Here is a 24,070-nt window from a genome sequence, read left to right on the forward strand (position 1 = left end):
TACTCGTTTTGTGCTGGTTTAATTTCAAGTGCAGAGCAAAGCGTGGGATCGTGTAGAGGAGAGAGGCAATGTAGGTTGTGGGCTTGGCTCGGCTGCAGACCCCCCCTCCGCCCACCCTCGCTGCAGCCACAGCTTGACCAAATTTGGTTAATATTTATTCAGATTTTCAAAGTCTGCAAAATTCTGCAGTTGTGGAAACACAGTTATGTTAGATTCGAGGATGAGCAGCATTAAAACCCCAAACCATAAAACTGTGCCAAATAAAGTGTTTCTTCTTTATGGCTTTGTCCTGCTTGTGAAGCCCATCTGCCTGGCTGTTTTCTAGACCAGTGATCTCCAAAGCCATAAAAGGACATTCCACTCAAGATGAGTCATGGCTCTGGTCCTCAGCGGTCCAGCTCAACACAAACCATAGGACACATTTGTTCCACAGCTCTCAAACACACCAGGAAATAACGTCAAAATTGCAACGGCAAAAATCCCTCCCGTCCACTCTGAGGTAAACTGGCGCAGCTTTCTTGGACCCTGCAGACACGAAACTAGAAGGGGGAGGTGCAGCGATGAACCAGTTATTCCATTACGCTTAATGGTCAGAAAGCAAGACACCATAAGCCAGAGGTTAGTATAAAGACCAGTTTATTCGTCTTTCTGTTGCCTAATGAAAACACAAAGTTGAAAAACACCACATGTTCAGCTACAAAGTCCATAATACATCATTTACTGAGGCTCAAATGATTCATATCTGCTTACATATAAATACCTGGCGAATCAACCTGGAGCTGGTTCTCAACAGCAATAGGGTTCAGATTAGGAGTGGTTTAGAGTTTAGGTTTAAGATTTAGGGATAAAGAAAAGTAAAAACGAACTTAAGTTACAGAGCGTCTATGATGAATTCTGAATAAAGTGTTTCCATTTTTTATCAGCACATCTGCGTTCTCAGCCGGAGGTTCCAGAAGCGCATATTCAGTTAAAGGGTGGCTGATCTTCACTGGCAGAGGAGATGACAGATATGGTAATTTAGAGTTTTAACTCTGCCAGATTCAGTTAGACGCGTAAACATCAGTGTGGATTCTTTAAATGAGAAACATCTTGAGCTTTTACGAGTCTGAGTGCCGTCCCAGCAATGTGACCAGAGCAAGCAAGCAAAAAAAAAAAAAACAGAAAACGAGAAAAAGAATAAAAGGATTCTTGTAAACAAGCAGTGGAAGCGCATTGAGGGCACCTGGAGTAAAATTCACTATATGGACTGAACACTAGGCTGAACATCTTGCTCTATAACAAAACTGATTTATTGATAAGCTTTCATCACATTCATACATGACTTTTCTATAAAACTGCAACAAAAAAACACAACAACATAAAAACATCTCTTTTGTCCTGGGATTTTACTTTTTAGACACTGGAAAATACTCTGGGAAACAAAAACAACAACTCTGTGTAGCACCAGTACGAAAATATCATGCAGCAACATATTTGCCTTTTTCTCCTTTTGTGGGAAAGTATGACTTCAAAGGTTTTCCTTTGGCAGAATCCAGTGCAGGCATCTTGGCTTTTGGTGCTTTTTTCCTCTGAGCAGAGGTGAATCTTGAATCTTCATCAGTGTTAGTTCTATGTTCTCATCGCAGCAACGACAGGTGCTTGTTTAACATGTGCTGCTGAAAAAGCAAAGAATATGAAACCTTAACTCACAGTGGCAATATAATAAAATGTACTATAAGCAGAAATTATCTGTTATTTTTAGCTCATTCCTGTGACTCCTTTGGAGATCTTACCCAGTGGAACCCTATGAACTGACGTAATTCCCGATTTCTAATTTCGATTTCAGATTTTTTTGACCAAGCTTTGGAGCATCATCTGAGGGATTTTCCCCATTATTATAAGAATGGATAAAATTAGGCTGCAAATATATTGTTTGTTAATCATTACTGCAGCGTTGGTGCTCAGCACTAATATGGGAAATGTCATTATAGCGCTGCTGTCAGAAGAACCTCGCATCTCCAAAGGAACCAGAGCTTCTCCAAGTCATTTTGAGTTGTTTCTTTTGGTCCATTCAACATGAGATTTACCCACAATGTAAAGAGGAATGATTGTTTTCAAATTATGTCAAAAACTGAAAAATGATAAAATGAGATACGAGGTTTGGTTCTGAAAGCAGTGATATACGTGCACAGACATCAGATTCTTTTGTTACGTCCATCAACAAAACGTCAAACTTCTCATATCACACTACAGGGCGGCTGCTCTGTCATTAGCACAGCTGTGGTTCTCAGCTGGGTTTTGGTGCCATACAGAACCCTTCGGCTCTTCGGGCTGCCTGTGTGTGGAGCCACGCTGCTCATTACTCAGTCAGACCAACTCGTATTAGAGTTTAATATCAATTTAAAATGTGCAATTTTTAGTCAGAAAGTCACGATTAGGTAGTTTCCCACATTGTTCAGTGGAAGGTCCGTCTTTCAGCAAGTTTGTGTTATTGCTTTTTTGCTGAATTAATCTGTTTAATATTAACATGATCATTTCATCTCTGAGGTGTGTAACTTTGCATTCGTGACCATCTGTTTTCTGTTCTCTAAATCCACTCGTACCCTAAGGATGGAGAGCACAGCCAGCCAGGACCGCAGCACTCCTGCGGATTACTCTTACAGACAGAGCTATTTTAAAACAGGATCTTTGTAACAGTAAGCAGGACAGGACAGTGACCGCAGCTCTGCAAAGCTTTTGGTATGGTGGCCAGTTTCTGACAGATAAGAGAGAAAACCATTAGTAAAACCAGTTTAAGCCACGCCGAGTCCTCTGCTCAGCAGGTACAGGTGTTCTCCGTGTCTCACCTTTTCCACACGCCTTCTCACACTCCTCCTGTGTTTCAAAGCGGTTCTGGTTGCCGCCGCAGCCTCCATACCAGAAGCGAGTGCAGCTGTTACTGACGGAGTCGTAGAACCATTTCAGTACAAACTTGGCACAGGCACCTTCCTGTTTGGGCAGCTTACATATGTCCACTCCTGAGGAGAGAGGACAGTGCAGTAATGAGGAACCTGCACGGATATCAACCACACGGAAAAGCTCAAAACCTACAGACATACAGGCTGTTAGCATTTAGCTGAGAGTAAGACTTCAAAAGGTACGAAGATCTTTAACTCTGGACAAATCACTCAGCTGCCCATCAGTGCATTAAGACTTATAAAAGAATAAATAACGACGTCATTTCAATCATTTAAGAATTACAAGTGGCTTCGATTAGCGTTCAAACAGAATTCACATATGTTTTTATTAATAATCCGGCTGTACTGTTTTACTGAGTAAGGGCTGGGCTAGATTTGATAATTCTACATTTTAAAAGTGCAGAAACACAAACAGTCATACAGTCTTAAAATGATCTTCAGGGGTTCTTTAGTAAAGAACATGGTCCTATAGAAACCTTTGCTTGATTATAGGGTTCTTGCATTATGAAATGGTTCTTCAGATTGACGGAGAATGTGTTGTACATGGTTCTATATAGAACCTTTCTGAAAAGGGTTCTGTGCTGCACCAGAAAGGGTTCTTGTATTGTTATGATGTCAAGCTTGTAATAATAGAAGAAGTCTTTTGGGTTCTATATAGAACCCTTTTCAATAGAATCCTTTTCTATAACTAAAAGAACAAGCGAAAAAATGCAGACCTATTCTTTGACCCAAAAAGGGATTTGTTTCCAATTAGGGTCTTTCATTTTTTCCACAAGTAACTAAGGGAGTTCAGGGGGCTGAGCTGAAGCACAGGCGGCTTATTGTTCAGAAATTTAGTTATGCAACAAGAGACATTCATGGACACTTCCAGAAGGACGGCTGTCCAACTCTTTATGACTAGAGAGAGCCAAAAAGCTCATATGTGATGTTTCAGGCTCTACATCCACATCAGCGTCTTCACCAATACACAACATTCAAATATCACTTCCGAAACAATTAGAAGGTTCGTCGGAACACTTTTGGACATAAAGTCTGAACGTCAGAAAGTTCTGAAAGTGTCCATTTTGTAGCTGAAGGTTTTGTGAAAATGGCACCCAGCCAAGTGTGCATCTGTAAAAATTCCCAAATGAAGACCTGACTAAAGCTGTGATGTGTGGACAGTTCGCTGCTAGAGTGTTTTCCCTGGCAGACGCACCTGGAGCAGAATGGACCTCTAATTTGACCTCGTCACTCTGCAGCGGCTGCGGCTCCAGAACTGTGGGTGTCAGAAAAAACACAATGTCAAGAATTTGTGTGATTCAAAACAAAACAAGACATTATAAACATCACAGTAAATGCTCCGTGTCTCTGCTAACTGCACTGGCTCCTTTGAGCTTTATGATCCAGCAGGAACTCTTTAAACTTGTGCAGTTCACCCACTTATCTGTCAGCTCTGTACTCTGAGTCAGCAGGAGAGAAACAAGTAATGATTTATTAAGTGGCCTTTATAGGACGGGCTGCTGGACTGCCTGGAAAAGTTTCCATTCTCTATCCACAGTGTACCAAATGTCAGGATAACTCAAGATAGCAACTAAAAACAGGTGAAAAACACAGAAACTGGGGTGGTCGATATCCCACAAATATGATATCTTAATACATTTTCACAGAACACAATAGGTATGGCGATATATAGTGTTTCTGAGATTTAATCCTTTGGAACCGACAACACAGAACCTGTAGCGCCACAACCAAAGAAATCCTATAATACTAATAATATTCAACCCACAGCTACAATGATTTATATTGACTATGCTGCACTAAATCCAGTTAAACAGGCCTAATTATGCTCACTTCATAATAAAACGTGGTGAGTAAGTTCTTTAAGTACTGATGATATCCACAATATACTCAGAAAAGAGAACCGTTACATCATGTATCACGATAATGGCAGAAGATCGCCCCTGACTGAACTGCACATACCGACGTAGTCACTAGTGTATTTCTGATTAAACTCACGTGAAGCATTTCTGCCTCCTTTATTTAAAATGCAACAACTTTTTAGAGCATGAAGCAAACAAGTGTAATTCACTGCTGTCGGAACAAAACCTCGTATCTCCAAAACGGGAACTCTACAGGAGAAGGAATCTCCTGTATTCATCATGAAATTTACACACAATGGCAGATGTGAGGTTTTGTTCCAACAGCAGTGAATTAGAGCTTTATATTCAGTGCCATATCTGTTCTTTTTAGCCAAGTAACATTCTGATACAAACATTTTTGGGCCAGTTCTGCCAGACTACCAACAGCTCCTTCCCACAGGTTCTCCATATCCTCAACAAGGTGCCCCCTCCACCCTCTGCTCAACCCAATTACCTCACCTGGTCTCTAATGACTGTGTTACATGGCAGCGTCGTTCTCTAGACTGTGAACAGCTAGAACTCCAGGACTGTTCACCCCTGATATAAACAGATTTGACCACAGGTTTGTGACTCCTGCTTAATCTACTCTTCTTCTGAAATTAAGGTGTTAACAGTCAGTTTGTGCTGCAGTAACAGCCTCTACTCTTCTAGAAAGGCTACAATGTGAGAAATGAAGAGAATGAAGGTTCTGTGCAGGTACATTTTAGTTCATCAAGGAACAAACAGTGTAAATGTTCCCTCAAAGCTCCAGCAGTGGGTTTAAGGTCTGATTGTGGAGCTTAAATCAGTTCCTCCAGGTGAAAAGTTGGTATTTGTTCCTTTTCATAACCGAATGTTTTAAAACAGAGCAGTAGAGTAAAAGCCTGGAGGCGAGGCGAGGCGAGGCGGGGTGTGTGGAGTCAGTCCAGCTTAGAACAGATCATTTCAGTGGATTATGGTTCAATTATGTTCTCTGACTGAAGGTGCTGAGATGGAGCCTTGAGGGTCCCACCCCAGTGACAGGAGGGGAACCGACCAAGAGACAGTTTAGTGCCTTTATTTGAGAGTGTACCTGGGACAGTGGGGCAAAAAACCCACCTACCTGTATTCTTGCAGCGTCTGAGGCACTGTGCCTCGGTCTCAAACCTATTTTCATTGCCTCCACAACCTCCGTACCAGAACTGGGAACAGAATCCATTCTTTTTGTCAAAGTACCACTTAGCCTCATAGTCTTTGCATGGCAGTCCGCTGTCAAAGTCATGTGAGCATGGGTCTGCAATGTCATTTGCCAGAACATGCAAAGAAAAAGAGAAGGTGGTGAAAGGCGAGAGAGTTAGTGATGCAAACTAGTATATTTAAATGAAAATAAGTAAATATTTGTACGTTTTAATCTAGAAACACAGCTACAGTAGACCACATTCAAACAATGGGAGCCGTTCAGTCGACGTCTTCTGCTGCCACTTTGAACATTTTTTGCAATAGCTAATCAGTGAGGATTACTGAGTGAGAAGATTCTCATCTGTCACTGCTATAAATTCATAAATATTTTGACTGATCTGTTTGAATCCTGTCCCAAATGTTCATGTCTGTGCATATGAATAAAAAAATAAATAAAAATATGAAGTTGTTAAGAAACACATGGAAACAATAGCTATTAAAACTACAGCCGGGCTCCAGCGCTACATGCTTGGACCCTTAAAAAGTGATGCCGAGACATAAACTGAAACAGCTGGACCTGCGTAGTGAAGTAATATGAGTGTGTTGACTTTCAGTGCTTCTCAACCCGTCAAATCCATTCAGGCCACAAAAGTAAAGCAACAGTAACAAAAGACTGATAAACTTTACCAAAACACCAATGTGTTAGTTTGTTGCCCAAAAACTAAAAGCAAACTAACAAGTACAACATGCATCATACCCACCATCGGAAACTGATCAGACTACCTGGCTTGGAGTTATCCGTGCTGATGAAGCATGCAGTCTGACCCTGTTTCAGGCGCTGTGATGTATTAGTGATATTAGATATGTTAGCACTGTTTCTCTGGCTAATGCTGAATTAAACATCTGCTGTGGGTCAAAGGGAAAGTCAGTGAAAGGTACTGTGTGGTGGGTCGCACACAATGATATCACGGCTCTGGAATGCCTGACATATCACGGCTCTGGAAAGCGTTTAACACACGGGGGGACACAGCTGCTCGTTTTCTGAGGGGCACAGGTCCATATCCAGCGACGGGAAGGTCAAAATATTTACTGCAGTTTCACCTCTTGGAGTTTATTATGAAATAAGTGTATTGATTAAATTAATTTAGCAGTTTATAAATTGAATATAAAGTTGAATCACTTTTGTGTCACTAAACTATTTAAAACATGACAGTAAATAAGTGTTTAATCTAATATACATACAAACACACTGAAAAATAAACATGGTGGATCATTCACTACTTTAGTATTTCTAGACCCAACTGGCTCAAAATATAATATACAATATATTTTTCCCTGAGGGGTAAAAACGGTCTTTTAAACGTCGAGTGAGTGAATAAAGGCTAAGTGTGAATTTGGTAGGGAGGTTTTTGTCCAAGTATCTGGGGGAAACTCCTGCTCTTATCACTTAGTTTGGGCGGCTCAGTTGTAACTCTAATTAACTGTCGCTTTGAGCTGGCTTTATCCTTAAAATCGGCAGTTATAAAATAATATAGTTGTGAATTCTGTGACTCAGCAAAACTAAAATCAAGTTGCTGTGAAGTTGCTGTGCATGGAAATACAAGAAGATCAAAAATCACATGACGCTTAAATCTGTTTAACGTACATCAAAAATCAAAAAATGATGTATTCCATCCTCAGTTACGTTGTACCACTGGCTGTTTTGCTGGTGTTTTTTGTGAAAACATTTTTCCAACTCTGAGGTTTCCACACATTTTCTGCTTTAAGAAAACAGCCGTGCCTGTAGCCGTGCAGCTAAAGCCAAAAACTAATTTAATGCTTGGGATGTTTCGCGATCCTGAGCTCAGCTGGGACGACTGACCAGACAGTTCTGAGATTGTAGAGTTTGATTTTGAAAAGAACCACTCACCAGTTTCTGGTTTACTCAGCGGTGCAGTCGACACTACGCCGGTCACTTCACTCCCAGGAACGTATCTGAGCTCTGCTGATTCTGTTTGAATAGTTATACAATATTTCAGATTAAAATCAACATGAACTTTTGCTAGTTTTTTTCATGGTTGTCTCACTTTATATTAAAAAAATTGGACCAAATTGGAAGAAACTGATGTTTCTTCCTCATTATCCTGCACGCTTGTGTAAAATATTAAATTCTCAACAGTTTTAAAAAAAGGTAAAATTGAAAGTGGCTTTATTTTGCATTTCCAGCTACACATTTACTCTGTAAGTGCTGGGCACTATGAACACCTCAGTGTCTGATGTTGACCTTACTTGTGGTAATGACGCCTTTGTAGGTCCTGGTAACTTGTCCCTTAAGGTTGCGGCTGTTGACCACTACATGATAGGTTTGGGCAGCTTCCAGCTGATGGACAGTGAACTGGTGGTCTGTTGTGTTCAGTTGCAGCATCACTCTTTGGTCTCTCATGTGAGTCACAGTGACCTCATGGGTGGCCTTTGGATCATCACTGACCCAGGACAAAGTGAAGCCTGTGGCGGTGACGTTGACGAGGTGCAGGTCTTCTGTGTTTAGTTCTGGATACACACAAAAAAAACAAAACAAAAAAACCCCAATATTTTTATATCATTGGAGCCACTTGTGCATTTCTTTTGCTTGAAATCTCGATGCTGGGGTGCTTTAATACCACTTTAGCCAACACTTGGTAATGGACACGGTGACCTCAGGCTCATGAGAGGCTCTCCAGAGACTCCCGTTCTATCAGAGATTTATAGCAATAGGTCCATTTAATGTAGCTGAATTCACTGATTAGAAGGGGTGTCTGGATACTTCTGAACATACAATTTATTACAATGATGATTAACAGTCATACAGAAGATCAATTTTTTAAATCGGTTGCCATGCCTTTATGTTTTTGTTCATGAACCTCCTGCTGTTGGTGCTGTTTGTGGCTCTTCCTAGAATAAAACAGAAGAAAAAAGTGTTAATACATGTGCTTAAAAAGCTGACTGCAACAAGCATTCTACAATATAATCAATCAATCAATCAATCAATCAATCAATCAATCATTTAACATTTATTTAAACTCTGAGTACATTGACGGAGACCCTGATTTACAACGTAGCTGAGCCAATACAGAGAGATCACAGATGGAGAAGTTAAAAACATCTCAAACACTAAAACATAATAATAATAATATAGTGTATTAATAAATAAGATAAAATAAGCATAAGTAAAAAACACATTTAATTAAATAATGAAAGAAATTAAATGTGTAAAACAATAGCTTGCCAATAATAAAATCAATAAAAAATAACTAAATAACTAAATCATACCAAAAATCACTATAAAATCAAGTGAAACAGTTACAGGCTGATTGGAGGTGAAATGTGTTAATGTGTATAATCCATGAATATAGATATTATATACACCAATACTGAAAAGCTTACTCATGTAAATGTGATGATCTGAAGGGGGATTTTCCTGGCTGGTCACTCTGATACCACTGGCAGTTCTTTGAGACGTTAGGGGACATGTAGAAGACATTCTCCACTGCAGTAAGAGGCGCACAGTCAGGCAAAATCAGGATATGCATTGAATCTATGTGATTATCAATGAGTCATGTAATTATCATGTAAAACAGTGTTTTATTAAGTCCCAGGGAGCTTATATCTGTGACTGTTTTTATTAAGGTTGGTTCTTGTGGGCAAACAATATGCATGTATACTGCATAACTCTACAACGTCTGCAGGGGCTTCTCCAGAATTTCCCCCTTTCAGTGTAAATTCCCAATCTTGGGTAAATCTTATATAAAACAGACGACTGCATACACATACAGTAGACCTTTTCATCATCGTGTTAATATTTACCCTATTTTCCCTGGGACTTCAAAGAGACTGTTGTACACCACTTACTGCTGAGGTACTTGGGTAGTAGCTGGGCAAAGATCTGAAGATGGCTGTCGTAGAAGCCTGCAGGTCCATCTGCGTTCTTGTAGAACACATCTGAAGGCTCACTAGCCACTTGGGCCAGAACACGGGCATCTCCAGCACTGATCTGCTTGCCGATTCTTATCACTACAATGAAGTACCCTTTGCATTTAGCCTCAATGGCAGCCTTCACCAGCCTCTCCTCATGCTCTTCCACTGGCCCAGTCACCAGCAGCATCAGCACCTTCAGGTGGCGTGGATATGGTGCTTTCTCAAACACATGCTCTACTGTGCTCTCCAGGGCAGCTGCCAGAGCACGGCCACCTTCCAGCTGGTACACCTTGTCCATGAGGAAGCTCTGGATGTCCTTTGCCGACTTGTGGTCAGTCAAGCCAAAGGCGACGCTGATGGGAATGCCACTGCCATTGTGCAGGTACTCATATGGCGCGTGCTGGACTAATGCGACTCTAGCCTGATGCGAGGTCGCAGCCGGCTCCGTGGAGATCTCCAGGTTATCCACCACTTGAGCAATATATTGCTTCATGTCTGTGAAGACATTAGGCCAAGTGCTCTCAGAGCTGTCAAGGATGAAGGCCATGTCAATGTCCAGGTCAGTGGTGGAGGCCCTTCTGCCCCTGCTTATAGGTGGCTCATAGTCGCATATCTGATCAGGAGCGCAGAAGTCTGGGGAAAAAAAAAACAGGTTTGGAGGCAGTTTGTGTGGTCACAAATCCTTTTCTCACTAGATTGTCACTCTCTTGGTGTCTCTACTCATGGTGACACAGATTAAAGATGGAAACTGGATCTCATTCGAGAAAACGATGTGCTCCTACCTAGGCAGATGTGGCAGTTCATTATCTTGGTGATAACTGAGTTGTACTCGCTGCTTCCAGGAGGGGGTAAGACCAGAACTTGGGCCAGTGCAGTGTTATTGAGCTGGAACAGATAAATGTGTTAGACTGATAGGTAGATATGTTGGGCAGAGTGCTGGTGACTAATTAATGCTCAGTATCTTTTAGAACCAGTAATTTGTGTCCACATAGTTTAATAATAATCTTGTTTGAGTCCTTGGTTAACGAAAAAGAGGATATTATATTATGAGGTAAATGTTAAGACATTAAATAAACAAATAAATAAACAAAATCTGACAAGTTTACACCGATAGCAGTGTCTACAAAAATGCTGCTGATTTAAAAACAGTATTTATGAGGCGCTTGCTTTATATTGACACATTCCGGTAGCACTGTTTGGAGTGGACCTTTGTAGATTAATAAATTCTTAATTGAGTATTAGTAACACATCAACAACATATCAGTGAGGTAAAACAGTAGTGCAGCATCTGAATACACTGAAGTAAATATCTTGAAGATGTTCTGTTGATGCATTACTTACATTTAGTAGATGTCCTGTTAATATAGGTTTTATATGGTACTTCCATTGAGCAAAACCTAACCTTACCCAACCTAAACCACAACCTAAACCTTATCCTCACCTTGGCCCTAATCCTAACCTCAACCCAAAACCTAATCCTAACCCTATCCTTCACCAAACCCTAATCCGGGTACAGGGTGGTGTCAGAGAGTCTATAACAGCTTGTTGAGGATGTTGATGATCTGTATTAAACCTGTTAATGTTCAGTTCCTCTCAGATTAAACATCTACAGATCTGAACGTGGACACAATAAAGTAAAAAGCAGCTGAATTCAGCAGATTATTCACAAATTTTATTTACTCAGCTAATTAAAAGATTCTTGATAATCTACTGAATGTATTCACTGCTGCTACATCATTGAAATCTTGTTGATGTTACTGTGAGATGTTACTCATCTAAAAAGGACCAATCAGAATAAAGTGTCACCCACACTGCGATATCAGTAGAGCCCTAGATAAGTATGTAGTGGAGGCTCAACTGCGTCTTACCTGCAGGGCTCTGACAAGTGCACGATCCTCGCGGGACACGAGGAAGACAGACGCAATTCCAGCATCATAGAGGCGCAATGCAGCAGCGCTGAACTCTGCTCCAGGCCTAACAGCGCCATTCACAAAGAACACAGCCACCTTTCGCACCAGAAAGCCGCTGCGCACCCTCTTGAAGGTGTTTTGTGCCAAGAAGTTCATGGCTGTCTCCAGGCTTCGCTGCTTATTAGTCTGCAGGGCCTGCAGGCCTTCTACACGTTCCACCAGTGCACGTTTCTTCAAGGCATCTGCAAAGCGGATCTCAGTGGTCACCTCGCTGTTGTAGAGTGTCAGGGCCACTCGAGCTCCTCGTGGACAGTTGCTTTCTGTGATGGTGATGTTTCGCACCAGGCGAACCACAGCGTCCCTCATGTTGTTAAAACTACCTCGTGATACACCGCTAGACGCGTCCAAGGCAAAGGCCAGCTCAGTGGGATAGAGAGGGCACTCCTGAGCACCTGGAGAGGACAACAAGCAGAGATGTTACTGACATGGTTCCAATATCTTTAAATTAGCCATGAAAAGCTGATGTGATGGGTTAATCATATAACTGATCACTTACCATAACAGCAAGCTACAAGAGAAAATGATGGTAAAAGTTAATGCATAATCAGTCATATTTCCTTTTACAATCACATATCGATTGTTATATATACAATTACTACCAAAATTAAAATGACAACACTATGCTGATGAACTATATTCTATTCATACAGAAACGCACAAGGATTTGGATCAATGCACTACTTTTAACTGCATTCCCTATTATCATTATTATTATGTGAACGTAATACATAAATATTCCACAACTTCCAGCACATGAAAGCTTCTGCACTTCTTCGGACTGTAACCTCATACTTACGACAGTTATCCCTGATTTTCTTGACCAGGTCACACTGCGTTGAGGGCTAAAGAAAAACAGGACGTGGATGGTTAGCATAACATTTCTTTTCCCACAAAAAAATGAATGAAGAAGACAAAGCCCACAGTGTGGTACGAAAGTGCCCTCACCACCACGCCTGGTCCTCTGGGTCCTTTCTGGCCCTGTGTGAACCGAAGCACAAAAGTATTATATTCCAACAGCTGGACACAGCTGGAGAGAAAGCTGCACACAGCTTACACCACAATGCTTTAGTTCCCAAAAATCCATATCGGTCACCAATTCTCAAACACAGTTTAGAAGCTGTTGTTAATTAGTAAATCGTGTATTGAAATTATGGCATCACATGCTGCTTTCAAACATCTGATACCACTGCAGAATATAATTAGGACCATCTGATTATGGCAGCGCAATGACTGGATGAGACTGAAGAACAATCTTTGATGAAAAATATTATATAAGTTACAGAATAAAGACAAAATAAAAATCTGTTCACAATGTTAGAATGTTTTTAAACCAGTGCCATAAATGGATCATTTATCAAATCCAGTGACTACAGGAAAAGCGGTCTGTACATATTCTTCATGTGTCTGTTAGGCTGGATAAAAAACAGACTTTGGGTAACACTTCACTTTAAGGACATCTACATAACATGTCCATAATACCTTGAAACACCTAATTTCTGGACAGACGAAATAAAAATGACCGGCCTTTAGACCTTTGGTCATTAAGTGCTTTGACATGTTGGCACATTTTGCCAAAATTTTCAGCTTCTTTTATTTTTTTAAACATTTGTATTTTGCACTTTGTTAATCTTTCTCCTTTTTACTCTGTATCTATAAATGTTACTGTGCCAAAAGGTTAATTCCACAGTCCATAAATCTAGGAGGAAAACATTTTTATCCTCAGTTTGGGGCTAAATACTAGCACTGTTAGCGATGTTCTTCCTTGCTTATATTATTGGAGATGGCACAAGTATAATTGTGCACTGGTTAATTGTCACTCTTTAGGGCTAAATGTTGCTCTGTTATTCCAAGGATTAATAAACACTGTATGTCTTTACCTCAGAAGGGATGGAGGCTAACCAGACTGAAATGCATTACTGTCCATGTAGTAAAATGACATGCAAAGCAACAGATGCTTGAGAAAAAACAAATAATTAAAAAAAAAAGTCACTGAAGAGAAAGTATAGATGAAATATGTGAAATTATACACTTTTTCAAAATAAAAATGTGGACTTTTATTTTGAAATATGTATCTCAGTAAGATGACAAAGTAGTGCATATTAATGTCATGTAAATGTGATTACTTTAGAAATGTTATCACATTTTTATTAGAGGCAAATAAACGTTTTTGTGGTGTCCAGCAGACCAGACCTGTGTTTAGAGATCGGCTAACGCTTCATGATCTTAGACACATGATCTTAATGTGTTTCACAATGTGGCTGCAAACAGCTGAAGTGGTAGTTATGAATAAATGTTTAATGATTCCTAGCCAGGAATATGGAATTCCTGTCTGAGAACAAACGGCTTCTAGTTGATGCTGAAAGGCTGGTGGTGTCAAAGAACAACATGTCATTATTTAATTAAACTGGTCGCCTTTGCTTATAACATGTATTGAAGCCTTTCTCTGCAATGGTGGAAACCAGTCAGATCACAAAAGGAAAGTCCTGGCTTTCTAAACTGGACTCGTCCAGTCTTTCCGTTAACTGCATTCCACAAACATTTACATTTCAGATTACTCCTGACAGAAACCCTGGACTGGGCGCTCTAAGGATTTTTGAAGTTTCTCATCCTGTGGGATGCAGTGCTATGCACATTTAGTTTGATTATTCATCAAAGAACTTCAGAAATTTCTGAACATGCTGCACTAAAGGTTTACTAACAATCAAACTGAGAAAGGCTCGTGCTTACATAAGGTCCAGGATGGCCAACCTCTCCCTTCTGTCCAGGCCCACCAATACCACCAGCAACGCCCTATAAAAATATTACATAATCATACTATAAGCTACAAAGCATTCAGAATGGATGTTATATAAAACTAGCAGAAGATGTGAACCTCACTCTCTGTCCACTGTTTCCTTTAGGTCCAGGTGCTCCCTTGGTTCCAGACTCACCAGCTGCTCCCTAAATAAACAGAGAAAACACTGCATCTTTAGAATCTCCTGTGTTTGCTTTCAATTTTTGAGAAATACACCAATAAATAAAGAGTACCAGATACACATGGATCAGCCACTTCTTTAAATCTCCTCCTTGTTTCTGCACGTTGTCCATTTTAGCAAATCCCCTATTATTATTATTATTATTATTATTATTAGATGGTTTTAAGCACCTCAGTGTTGCTGCTGGACTGAGAACCAAAAATACCCAGCCAACAACGTCCTGTGGGCAGCGCCCTGTGGGCAGCGTCCTGTGACCACTGATGAAGGACTAGAGGATGACCAACGCAAACTGTGCAGCAGCAGATGAGCTGTCGTCTCTGTCTTTACATCTACAAGGTGGACCGACAAGGCAGGAGTGTCTAATAGAGTGGACAGTGAGTGGACACGGTGTTTAAAAACTCCAACAGCACTGCTGTGTCTGATCCACTCACACCAGCACAACACACACTAACACAGCACCACCACGTCAGTGTTACTGCAGTGCTGAGAATGACCCACCACCCAAACAGTACCTGCTCTGTGAGGGTCCATGGGGGTCCTGACCACTGAAGAACAGGGTAACAGAGTATCAGAGAAACAGATGGACTACAGTCTGTAACTGTAGAACTACAAAGTGGAACTGAACGGTCAGTGGAGCTGATAAAGTGGACAGTGAGCGCAGAAACAGGGAGGTTCTTCACGAAGTGGCTGATTGGTGTAAAGATTGGTGACAGGACTTGATCTTACCTTTGGACCAGGATATCCTGGGAAACCTTCATCACCCTGCATTGACAGTTATATTTAATGACTCAAACATCACAAAAGAATCATCTCATGTATACAATACATACATTATCATACAACATACAATTCTACATTAAAACATTATAATACATTTTATATCAACAGCATTAGAGACACTTAATGCTTGCCTGTAAATTGTGTATGTAGCAAATGAAGTGCAACCATTAGAGACAGATCAAACGTACCCTTCTTCCTTTAGGACCAGATACGCCAAATCCATCCCGCCCATCTTCGCCCTGCAGGGAGTGGTACAGCTCTGGGTTAGGGTCAGGGTCAGGGTCAGGGTCAGTGAGTTCAGTTACAGTGTCGGTTCTTAAACAAACGAAAGTATTTTAAATCCACTAGAGAACCGGCTCGATTCCGACTAACGGTCCAAAAAGCTTCACCCAAGTTTAGAAGATAAAGAGTGAGATCTGATGAGGAGGATTCGGGCTGGTGCTGGACGGACAGGGAGCTGGAGTTTAGCCTGTTCTCTGGTGTTTGGAGCTAATGCTAGCTAGCTCCTCGCTAGTTTAACTAAAGATTCAAACACCCCAGTAGCGACAGGTTGGATTAGACCAGCCGCTCTGGCCACAAACACAAACGACATCAGCTTATTTCAGCGGGAGAAATAAGACTGGCTGGTGCTGCAGTGACAGAAACCCAAAACCGAGCCTGTTCTGTGGTGCTTTCAGCTGTGGCCCGCTAGGCTACGCTAACATGAGTGTACAGTGACTCCCGCTGCAGTAATAAAGCTGCACACTCGGCCGTTTAGAGGATAAAGATTACATGAGAGCTCGAACTCGAATATGTGGTGTTGGAGGCACAAAGGACACACAACACGCATCACCATATTGCCGTTTCTGAGTTTTGCAAACAGATAAAACATCCAAGTAAAACAGTCGTCCTACATTTAAAAAAAACTCAGAGTATGATTATCTTCTTTTTAAAAATGGATCAGTCAAAGAACAAAAAAGGAAGAAAAACAGAAGAAGTGGTAGAAACACATTAATAAGATAAGCTAACGGGATGACCTCCATTAACTACTTCTTACTACTTGTTTATTATATACTGGTTGTTTACTGGCTCGGTTACATCGTCTTAATCTGTCTTTTATAGTGACACATGCAGGATCACCCAGGGTTCAATTTGGAGTACTGCATTATTAAGAAGTGCATGTTGGTAGGTGAGCTGTAACTGACTTTAGCCCAATAACCGCATTCATTTACCCCAATAACCGCATTCATTTACCCCAATAACCGCATTCATTTACCCCAATAACTGCATTCATTTACCCCAATAACCGCATTCATTTACCCCAATAATCGCATTCATTTACCCCAATAACCGCATTCATTTACCCCAATAACCGCATTAATTTATCCCAATACTCGCATTCATTTACCCCAATAACTGCATTCATTTACCCCAATAACCGCATTCATTTACCCCAATAACCGCATTCATTTACCCCAATAACTGCATTCATTTACCCCAATAACCGCATTCATTTACCCCAATAACTGCATTCATTTACCCCAATAACCGCATTCATTTACCCCAATAACTGCATTCATTTACCCCAATAACTGCATTCATTTACCCCAATAACCGCATTCATTTACCCCAATAATCGCATTCATTTACCCCAATAACCGCATTCATTTATCCCAATAACTGCATTCATTTACCCCAATAACTGCATTCATTTACCCCAATAACCGCATTCATTTACCCCAATAATCGCATTCATTTACCCCAATAACCGCATTCATTTACCCCAATAATCGCATTCATTTACCCCAATAACCGCATTCATTTATCCCAATAACCGCATTCATTTACCCCAATAACTGCATTCATTTACCCCAATAACCGCATTCATTTACCCCAATAACTGCATTCATTTACCCCAATAACTGCATTCATTTACCCCAATAACCGCATTCATTTACCCCAATAATCGCATTCATTTACCCCAATAACTGCATTCATTTACCCCAATAACTGCATTCATTTACCCCAATAACCGCATTCATTTACCCCAATAATCGCATTCATTTATCCCAATAACCGCATTCATTTACCCCAATAACTGCATTCATTTACCCCAATAACCGCATTCATTTACCCCAATAACTGCATTCATTTACCCCAATAACTGCATTCATTTACCCCAATAACCACATTCATTTACCCAAATAACTGCATTCATTTACCCCAATAATCGCATTCATTTACCCCAATAACCGCATTCATTTACCCCAATAACTGCATCCATTTACCCCAACAATCGCATTCATTTACCCCAATAACCGCATTCATTTACCCCAATAAGCGCATTCATTTACCCCAACAATCGCATTCATTTACCCCAATAATCGCATTCATTTACCCCAATAACCGCATTCATTTACCCCAATAACTGCATTCATTTACCCCAATAACCGCATTCATTTACCCCAATAACTGCATTCATTTACCCCAATAACTGCATTCGTTTACCCCAATAACTGCATTCGTTTACCCCAATAACCGCATTCATTTACCCCAATAACTGCATTCGTTTACCCCAATAACTGCATTCGTTTACACCAATAACCGCATTCATTTACCCCAATAAAAGTTCCTTAATCATCAAACGCCTCAGTCTTTCTCTTGGAGGTGTTTAATGGCAGCTCAGCAGAGCAGCTGTTGATCGCGTCTCACTGGCTGATCTAATGCCGCATCCCAAACCACACACTTCTGTACTTCACCTACTAATGAGTGCACTTCTAATGGGATACGTGCTCCTTGTACACACCAATTAGCTAGTATTCGTTTATTCGTTTGGGACGGGGCGCTAATAACACAGCGGGAAATCTCAGTCGTTTAGATTTCAGCTTTCATTTCTTATCAATACAGCAACCAATCAAATAAAATCAAAACACCACACTCAAATATATCAGTTAATACACTTTAACAATTAGATTTAAACATGGGATTAAAACACGTTTTACTGCCTTTGCTGGACCAGTTATGGCTTTATCTCATTCCAGCCACAGCACTGCATGAAATGAACTTGATGTTGATACCAAAATAGCGGCAGCACAATTGTGACATCATTGGAATGCTATCAATTAGTCACTTATAGAAATAATACCCATGATATAATCATTAATCATGGCACAATAGCAGCAGCATATCACGCTGCACACCTGTATGTGAAGTGATATACATTAGCACTAGGCATTTTAACTTTCAACTTACAGGTTCTCCTCTGGGTCCCAGTGGTCCCACGGTGCCTTTTGGTCCCGTTTCACCGGGTTCACCCTACAGTGATTAAGGGAGAGTGACTACATTTCAACAAACATCTTAACCTCTTAAAATCCCAGTCTTATTACAGACTAAAGCTTATTATTCAGTAAATACAGGGACTTCCGTGCAAACCGGCTCAGCTGCTCTTAGATTATACAACTGTTTAATAAATCTCTGGACTGATCAGCTGTTTAAGGGGTTAAATCAAAGTCTGATATTGATATTGTGGCGTTCTGCCACAGATTATACAGCGCGATTAGTAGAAGAGATATTAGGTGCAAATATGAAGAATGAAGAATATAATAACACATAACAGAGGAGACACTGAAGCCGTTTTCAGCTGTGTGACACACCTTGCGTCCAACTGGCCCTCGTCTGCCCTTCTCTCCAGGAGACCCTTGGGCTCCTCCAGCGCCCTAAAGTACGATAGAGAGTTGATCATTTTGTTGTGTTTAGGCATTGAACACACTAACGTAACAACATGCATCCTCTTCCTCATTTGCCGCATGGCACCTTATTATTGTATAGGAGAGAAATCTCTATTAGGACGGAACGTTCCATCAGATCTGTTCATGCTTAAAGGCGGAGAAACAAACAAGTTCAGGGGTCAGTTGCACCAGCTGAACGTAAGCTTGGAGTCTTTCCTAACCCACATGTTAAGAAAATTTCATTTAAAACTACCAATAAATTTCAGGTGCACAACAAACAGTAATATGCATCGTAACTAGTCGTGCGTCTAGTGATCATAAGCAGAGATACTGTCACTGAGGGTCAGTCAGGAACACCTTGTAAGTGTAGTATTAGTAGTAAGAATGCAGTGCTGGTCTGGCCTCATTGTGAGAAACAGCAAATGGCATATCAGCTTGTTTACTTCCCCAGATTTCTCTGATATTTGTTTCTTATTTTTATTTGTATCACACCAGCGCAATCCAGCGAGATCTGTCACGGTGGAATGCGGTGACAACATTGCAAGTGACTATTTATGATAGCTGCGTCCGAAACGGCGCCCTACTCACTATGCAGCGCACTATTTTGGGGGCTGCCATTTTGTAGCAGTGTCTGAAAACATATCCAGTGTACTTAAACAATCCCACAGTGCACTGCAAAAAATAGTGTACAACCAATATACCCTAGCAGATAGGGGGTACACATAATGCACTGCGTTGTTTGTAAGTAGTGACCAAAGCTGTTTACTACCATCATAAATTCAGCAGTCGTAGGCTGGAGGTGAGGGAACCAGCCCTGTGGTTTGATCCCCTCGGCTGACAGTCCATGACTGAAGTGCCCTTGAGCAAGACACCTAACCCCCAACTGCTCCCCGGGCGCCGTGGATAGGGCTGCCCACCGCTCCGGGCAAGTGTGCTCACTGCCCCCTAGTGTGTGTGTTCACTAGTGTGTTTCACTGCACGGACGGGTTAAATGCAGAGGTCTGATCTCACAGCGTGACAAACACAGACAGACGGTTCTCAATTCTGCTCCCTGCAGTATTGATCTGTATAGTGATCCAGACAGTTGAATGCAGGGTTTAGTGATTAGTGGCCCATTTCTGATGCACCTTGTGTCCTGTTTTAGGGAAACTAGTGCCTGTGTGTTTATTGCCCTTTGTATAATAAAACATGACTGATTTATGGAGCAGAACTTCAGAGAGACAAGCCCGAAACCTGTCACACATTAAATGATTCAGCTCAGCTGTTTCCAGAGCACGCTTTCTGACATCGCCACTCATTCTCAGTGCAGTCCATTCCTTGTGTATCTAATGTTGTCCTCAACATTTGTGAAGGCTGCACAGAGGACTGTTGGAGTCAGCCTTCCCACCACCATGGACATTTACACCTCTAGATGCAGGAAAAGGGCAACTGGCATCATGAAGGACCCCACCCATCCAGCACACACACTCTTCACCTGCTCCCCTCAGGTAGGACTGAGGAACAGCTTCTTCCCTGAAGCCGTGAGACTCTTAAACTCCAATTAGACAATCACTGCAACGGCACTTCATGTCCACTTATTTAGAATAGAATAGAATAGAATTCAACTTTATTGTCATTGCGTATGTCGCAAGTACAAAGCAACGAAATGCAGTTTGCATCCATCCAGAAGTGCTTAGCAGAAATATAAAAGTGTATGTTACAATGTACAGTAAGTATAGTATATACAGGTTAAGAATATGAGGGGGTATAGACATGAAGGGGTTATACAGGTTATAAACAAGGATGTACAGGTTATATTTATCTCTGCTGCTGTACTGAATCAGTGCCCCCACTATATCACCCCTCCACTATATCACCCCTCCACTACATCACCCCTCCACTACATCACTCCTCCACTACATCACCCCTCCACTACATCACCCCTCCACTATATCACCCCTCCACTATATCACCCCTCCACTATATCACCCCTCCACTACATCACTCCTCCACTACATCACCCCTCCACTACATCACCCCTCCACTATATCACCCCTCCACTACATCACCCCTCCACTACATCACTCCTCCACTACATCACCCCTCCACTATATCACCCCTCCACTATATCACCCCTCCACTACATCACCCCTCCACTATATCACCCCTCCACTACGTCACCCCTCCACTACATCACCCCTCCACTACATCACCCCTCCACTACATCTTATCTTATCTTATTCAGATTCAGATTCAGATTCCTTTATTGATCCCAGGGGGAAATTGCAGTTTTTTTTTTTTTTTTTTTTTTTTTTTTTTTTTTTTTTTAATCTTATACTGTTTCAAATTACAGTTGATTTTAAAGTTGCAAAAACTGAATACTGAACAAATACTGAAATTATTATTATTATTATAGTAAATGGACCAGATTATTTAATTATCACCACTGAACTGGACAGCACAGCACAATAAATCACCTGTTTTAACTGTACATACAGCCACTGGTGCATTTACATTTACATGTAACTGGCTTTTGAGGATAAATGTATATTCTTATCCCTAAAACTCATATGTCTGGTCATCACTATCAACAATAAAACCTAAAACTAACTAAATAAAAGACAGAGCTAATAAATAGACATCCTATCTGTATTTAGATGAAGAGAAAAAGTGACTGCTGGGAGAAACTATTTACATACAAAAGATAAATGAGCATGTTAAGAATCTGTTTGAGTGAACATGAGCTAATGTTTGATAGTTTTACAATTAATATACACATTGAAGTTTCGTTATAGAGGTAAGGCTCTTACTCTCGGTCCAGGGTTGCCATCCTCTCCCCTGCTTCCTGGTGTTCCAATAGGTCCACTGGGACCCTAAAAAGACACAAACACAATTAATATATAGGACTAAAACTAATAGTGTTTAATTTTTAAAAGTTCTGACAAATGTTGTGTGGTATATAATATTCTATAAGGATAAGAAAAGCTCAATATGCCTTTGTTTTGCTGGAAAAAAATCAAATCTGATTTTTAAAAATATTTCATTTGCTTTTTGTACTCATGCATAAATTACATTAACTTTTCATTTATATTTCATTGCAATAAAAAACACTTTAAACTCACCCGAGACCCTCCAATTCCAGGCTGTCCTGGGAGACCGTTTTCACCAGGCTTTCCAGGAGGACCCTGGAGGACAGTAATGTTCAATGTCAGGCAGAGTGATAACATCGTGTCGTCCCGCTTACAGAACGAGTACACAACGCAAGGCACACTGCACATTTTTTAAAATGGTAAATGAATTGATTCCAGATGGTGGAATGAAGACTCCAGCCTACTCACAGCTTGTCCAGGTGGTCCTCTCCTACCATCAGCACCCTGTTTAAAAAGAGTGAGTAAGAGGCCACAATCACTACTGTGAGTCTTTGGAGGACAATCTCAACTAACGGTGCAATCACAAGCAGTTCAGTCTGGTAATTTCCCAGTCCAGCTATACCGGTGCAGGATGAGGAATCATCCAGTCTGCACTAATTAACAGTGTTTCACCAGGAAGTGACAGAATATCACACACTGCACAACAGCGAACAGTACAAGCCAACTAGCAGCAAACTCAAACACTAAAAAGGCCATATTCAAAAATCTCAACAAAAAAGAGAGAGAGAGAGAGAGAGAGGGGAGAGAGAGAGAGAGAGAGAGGGAGGGAGGGAGAGAGAGAGAGAGAGAGAGGGAGGGAGAGAGAGAGAGAGAGAGAGGGAGGGAGGGAGAGAGAGAGGGTGGGAGGGAGAGAGAGAGAGAGAGAGAGAGAGAGATGGGAGAGAGAGAGAGAGAGAGAGGGAGGGATGGAGGGTGAGAGAGAGAGAGAGGGAGAGAGGGAGGGAGAGAGAGAGAGAGAGAGAGGGAGGGAGGGAGAGAGAGAGAGAGAGGGAGGGAGGGAGAGAGAGAGAGAGAGAGAGAGAGAGGGAGGGAGGGAGAGAGAGAGGGAGGGAGAGAGAGAGAGAGAGAGAGAGAGAGAGGGGAGGGAGGGAGAGAGGGAGGGAGGGAGAGAGAGAGAGAGAGAGAGAGAGAGGGAGGGAGGGAGAGAGGGAGGGAGGGAGAGAGAGAGAGAGAGAGAGAGAGAGAGAGGGAGGGAGGGAGAGAGAGAGAGAGAGAGAGGGAGGGAGGGAGAGAGAGAGGGTGGGAGGGAGAGAGAGAGAGAGAGAGAGGGAGAGAGAGAGAGAGAGAGAGAGGGAGGGAGGGAGAGAGAGAGGGTGGGAGAGAGAGAGAGAGAGAGAGAGAGGGAGGGAGGGAGAGAGAGAGGGAGGGAGGGAGAGAGAGAGAGAGAGAGAGAGAGGGAGGGAGGGAGGGAGAGAGAGAGGGTGGGAGGGAGAGAGAGAGAGAGAGAGAGAGGGAGGGAGGGAGAGAGAGAGGGAGGGAGGGAGAGAGAGAGAGGCAGAGAGAGGTAGAGGGAGGGAGAGAGAGACAGGGAGAGAGGGAGAGAGAGAGAGGGAGGGAGGGAGAGGGAGAGAGAGAGAGAGAGAGAGAGAGAGAGAGAGAGAGAGAGAGAGAGAGAGGGGGAGGGAGGCGCGATTAGCAACAGAAAACTGTTAAATCTCTTTAAATGTCTTTTAAGCCTACCTGTTCTACACACCTGGCTTCTTTTATTTTCTGCACGTTCAGTAATTGTTGTGATCAGTTTCTGAGCTGCTGAGTGTTTATAGAGTTTATGTCGGTTGACCTGAAACTCAGTTAGTGTGTTTAGTGATATGACTGGTGTAAAATA

At 41.6% G+C, this 24,070-nt stretch overlaps 1 protein-coding gene across 17 annotated transcripts in view; it reads right to left on the reverse strand.

Moving 5' to 3' along the window:
* Positions 1-619: 619 nt before the first annotated feature.
* The window catches only part of col6a3 (collagen, type VI, alpha 3), a 61,535-nt gene continuing 38,084 nt past the window's right edge, over positions 620-24,070 (reverse strand). For 13 of the 17 annotated variants that reach the window (XM_037539051.1, XM_037539043.1, XM_037539052.1 and 10 more), the window contains 23 exons: positions 22,654-22,689; positions 22,438-22,500; positions 22,126-22,188; positions 19,262-19,324; positions 18,861-18,923; positions 15,818-15,868; positions 15,576-15,611; positions 14,752-14,814; positions 14,602-14,664; positions 12,820-12,852; positions 12,671-12,716; positions 12,371-12,382; positions 11,773-12,266; positions 10,687-10,789; positions 9,839-10,537; positions 9,374-9,476; positions 8,829-8,881; positions 8,240-8,500; positions 7,881-7,961; positions 5,916-6,086; positions 4,132-4,191; positions 2,826-3,029; positions 620-1,655 (listed from right to left, as the gene is read on the reverse strand). In XM_037539051.1, the coding sequence (XP_037394948.1) occupies positions 1,609-1,655; positions 2,826-3,029; positions 4,132-4,191; positions 5,916-6,086; positions 7,881-7,961; positions 8,240-8,500; positions 8,829-8,881; positions 9,374-9,476; positions 9,839-10,537; positions 10,687-10,789; positions 11,773-12,266; positions 12,371-12,382; positions 12,671-12,716; positions 12,820-12,852; positions 14,602-14,664; positions 14,752-14,814; positions 15,576-15,611; positions 15,818-15,868; positions 18,861-18,923; positions 19,262-19,324; positions 22,126-22,188; positions 22,438-22,500; positions 22,654-22,689 (2,868 nt within the window). In that variant the 3' untranslated portion in view covers positions 620-1,608. The remainder of the gene's footprint in view (positions 1,656-2,825; positions 3,030-4,131; positions 4,192-5,915; positions 6,087-7,880; positions 7,962-8,239; positions 8,501-8,828; positions 8,882-9,373; positions 9,477-9,838; positions 10,538-10,686; positions 10,790-11,772; positions 12,267-12,370; positions 12,383-12,670; positions 12,717-12,819; positions 12,853-14,601; positions 14,665-14,751; positions 14,815-15,575; positions 15,612-15,817; positions 15,869-18,860; positions 18,924-19,261; positions 19,325-22,125; positions 22,189-22,437; positions 22,501-22,653; positions 22,690-24,070) is intronic. The other 4 variants (XM_037539039.1, XM_037539038.1, XM_037539041.1 and 1 more) reach the window with 4 other exon arrangements.

This window comes from Pygocentrus nattereri, chromosome 6 (genome assembly GCF_015220715.1).
Source record: "Pygocentrus nattereri isolate fPygNat1 chromosome 6, fPygNat1.pri, whole genome shotgun sequence".
Lineage (NCBI taxonomy): Eukaryota > Metazoa > Chordata > Actinopteri > Characiformes > Serrasalmidae > Pygocentrus > Pygocentrus nattereri.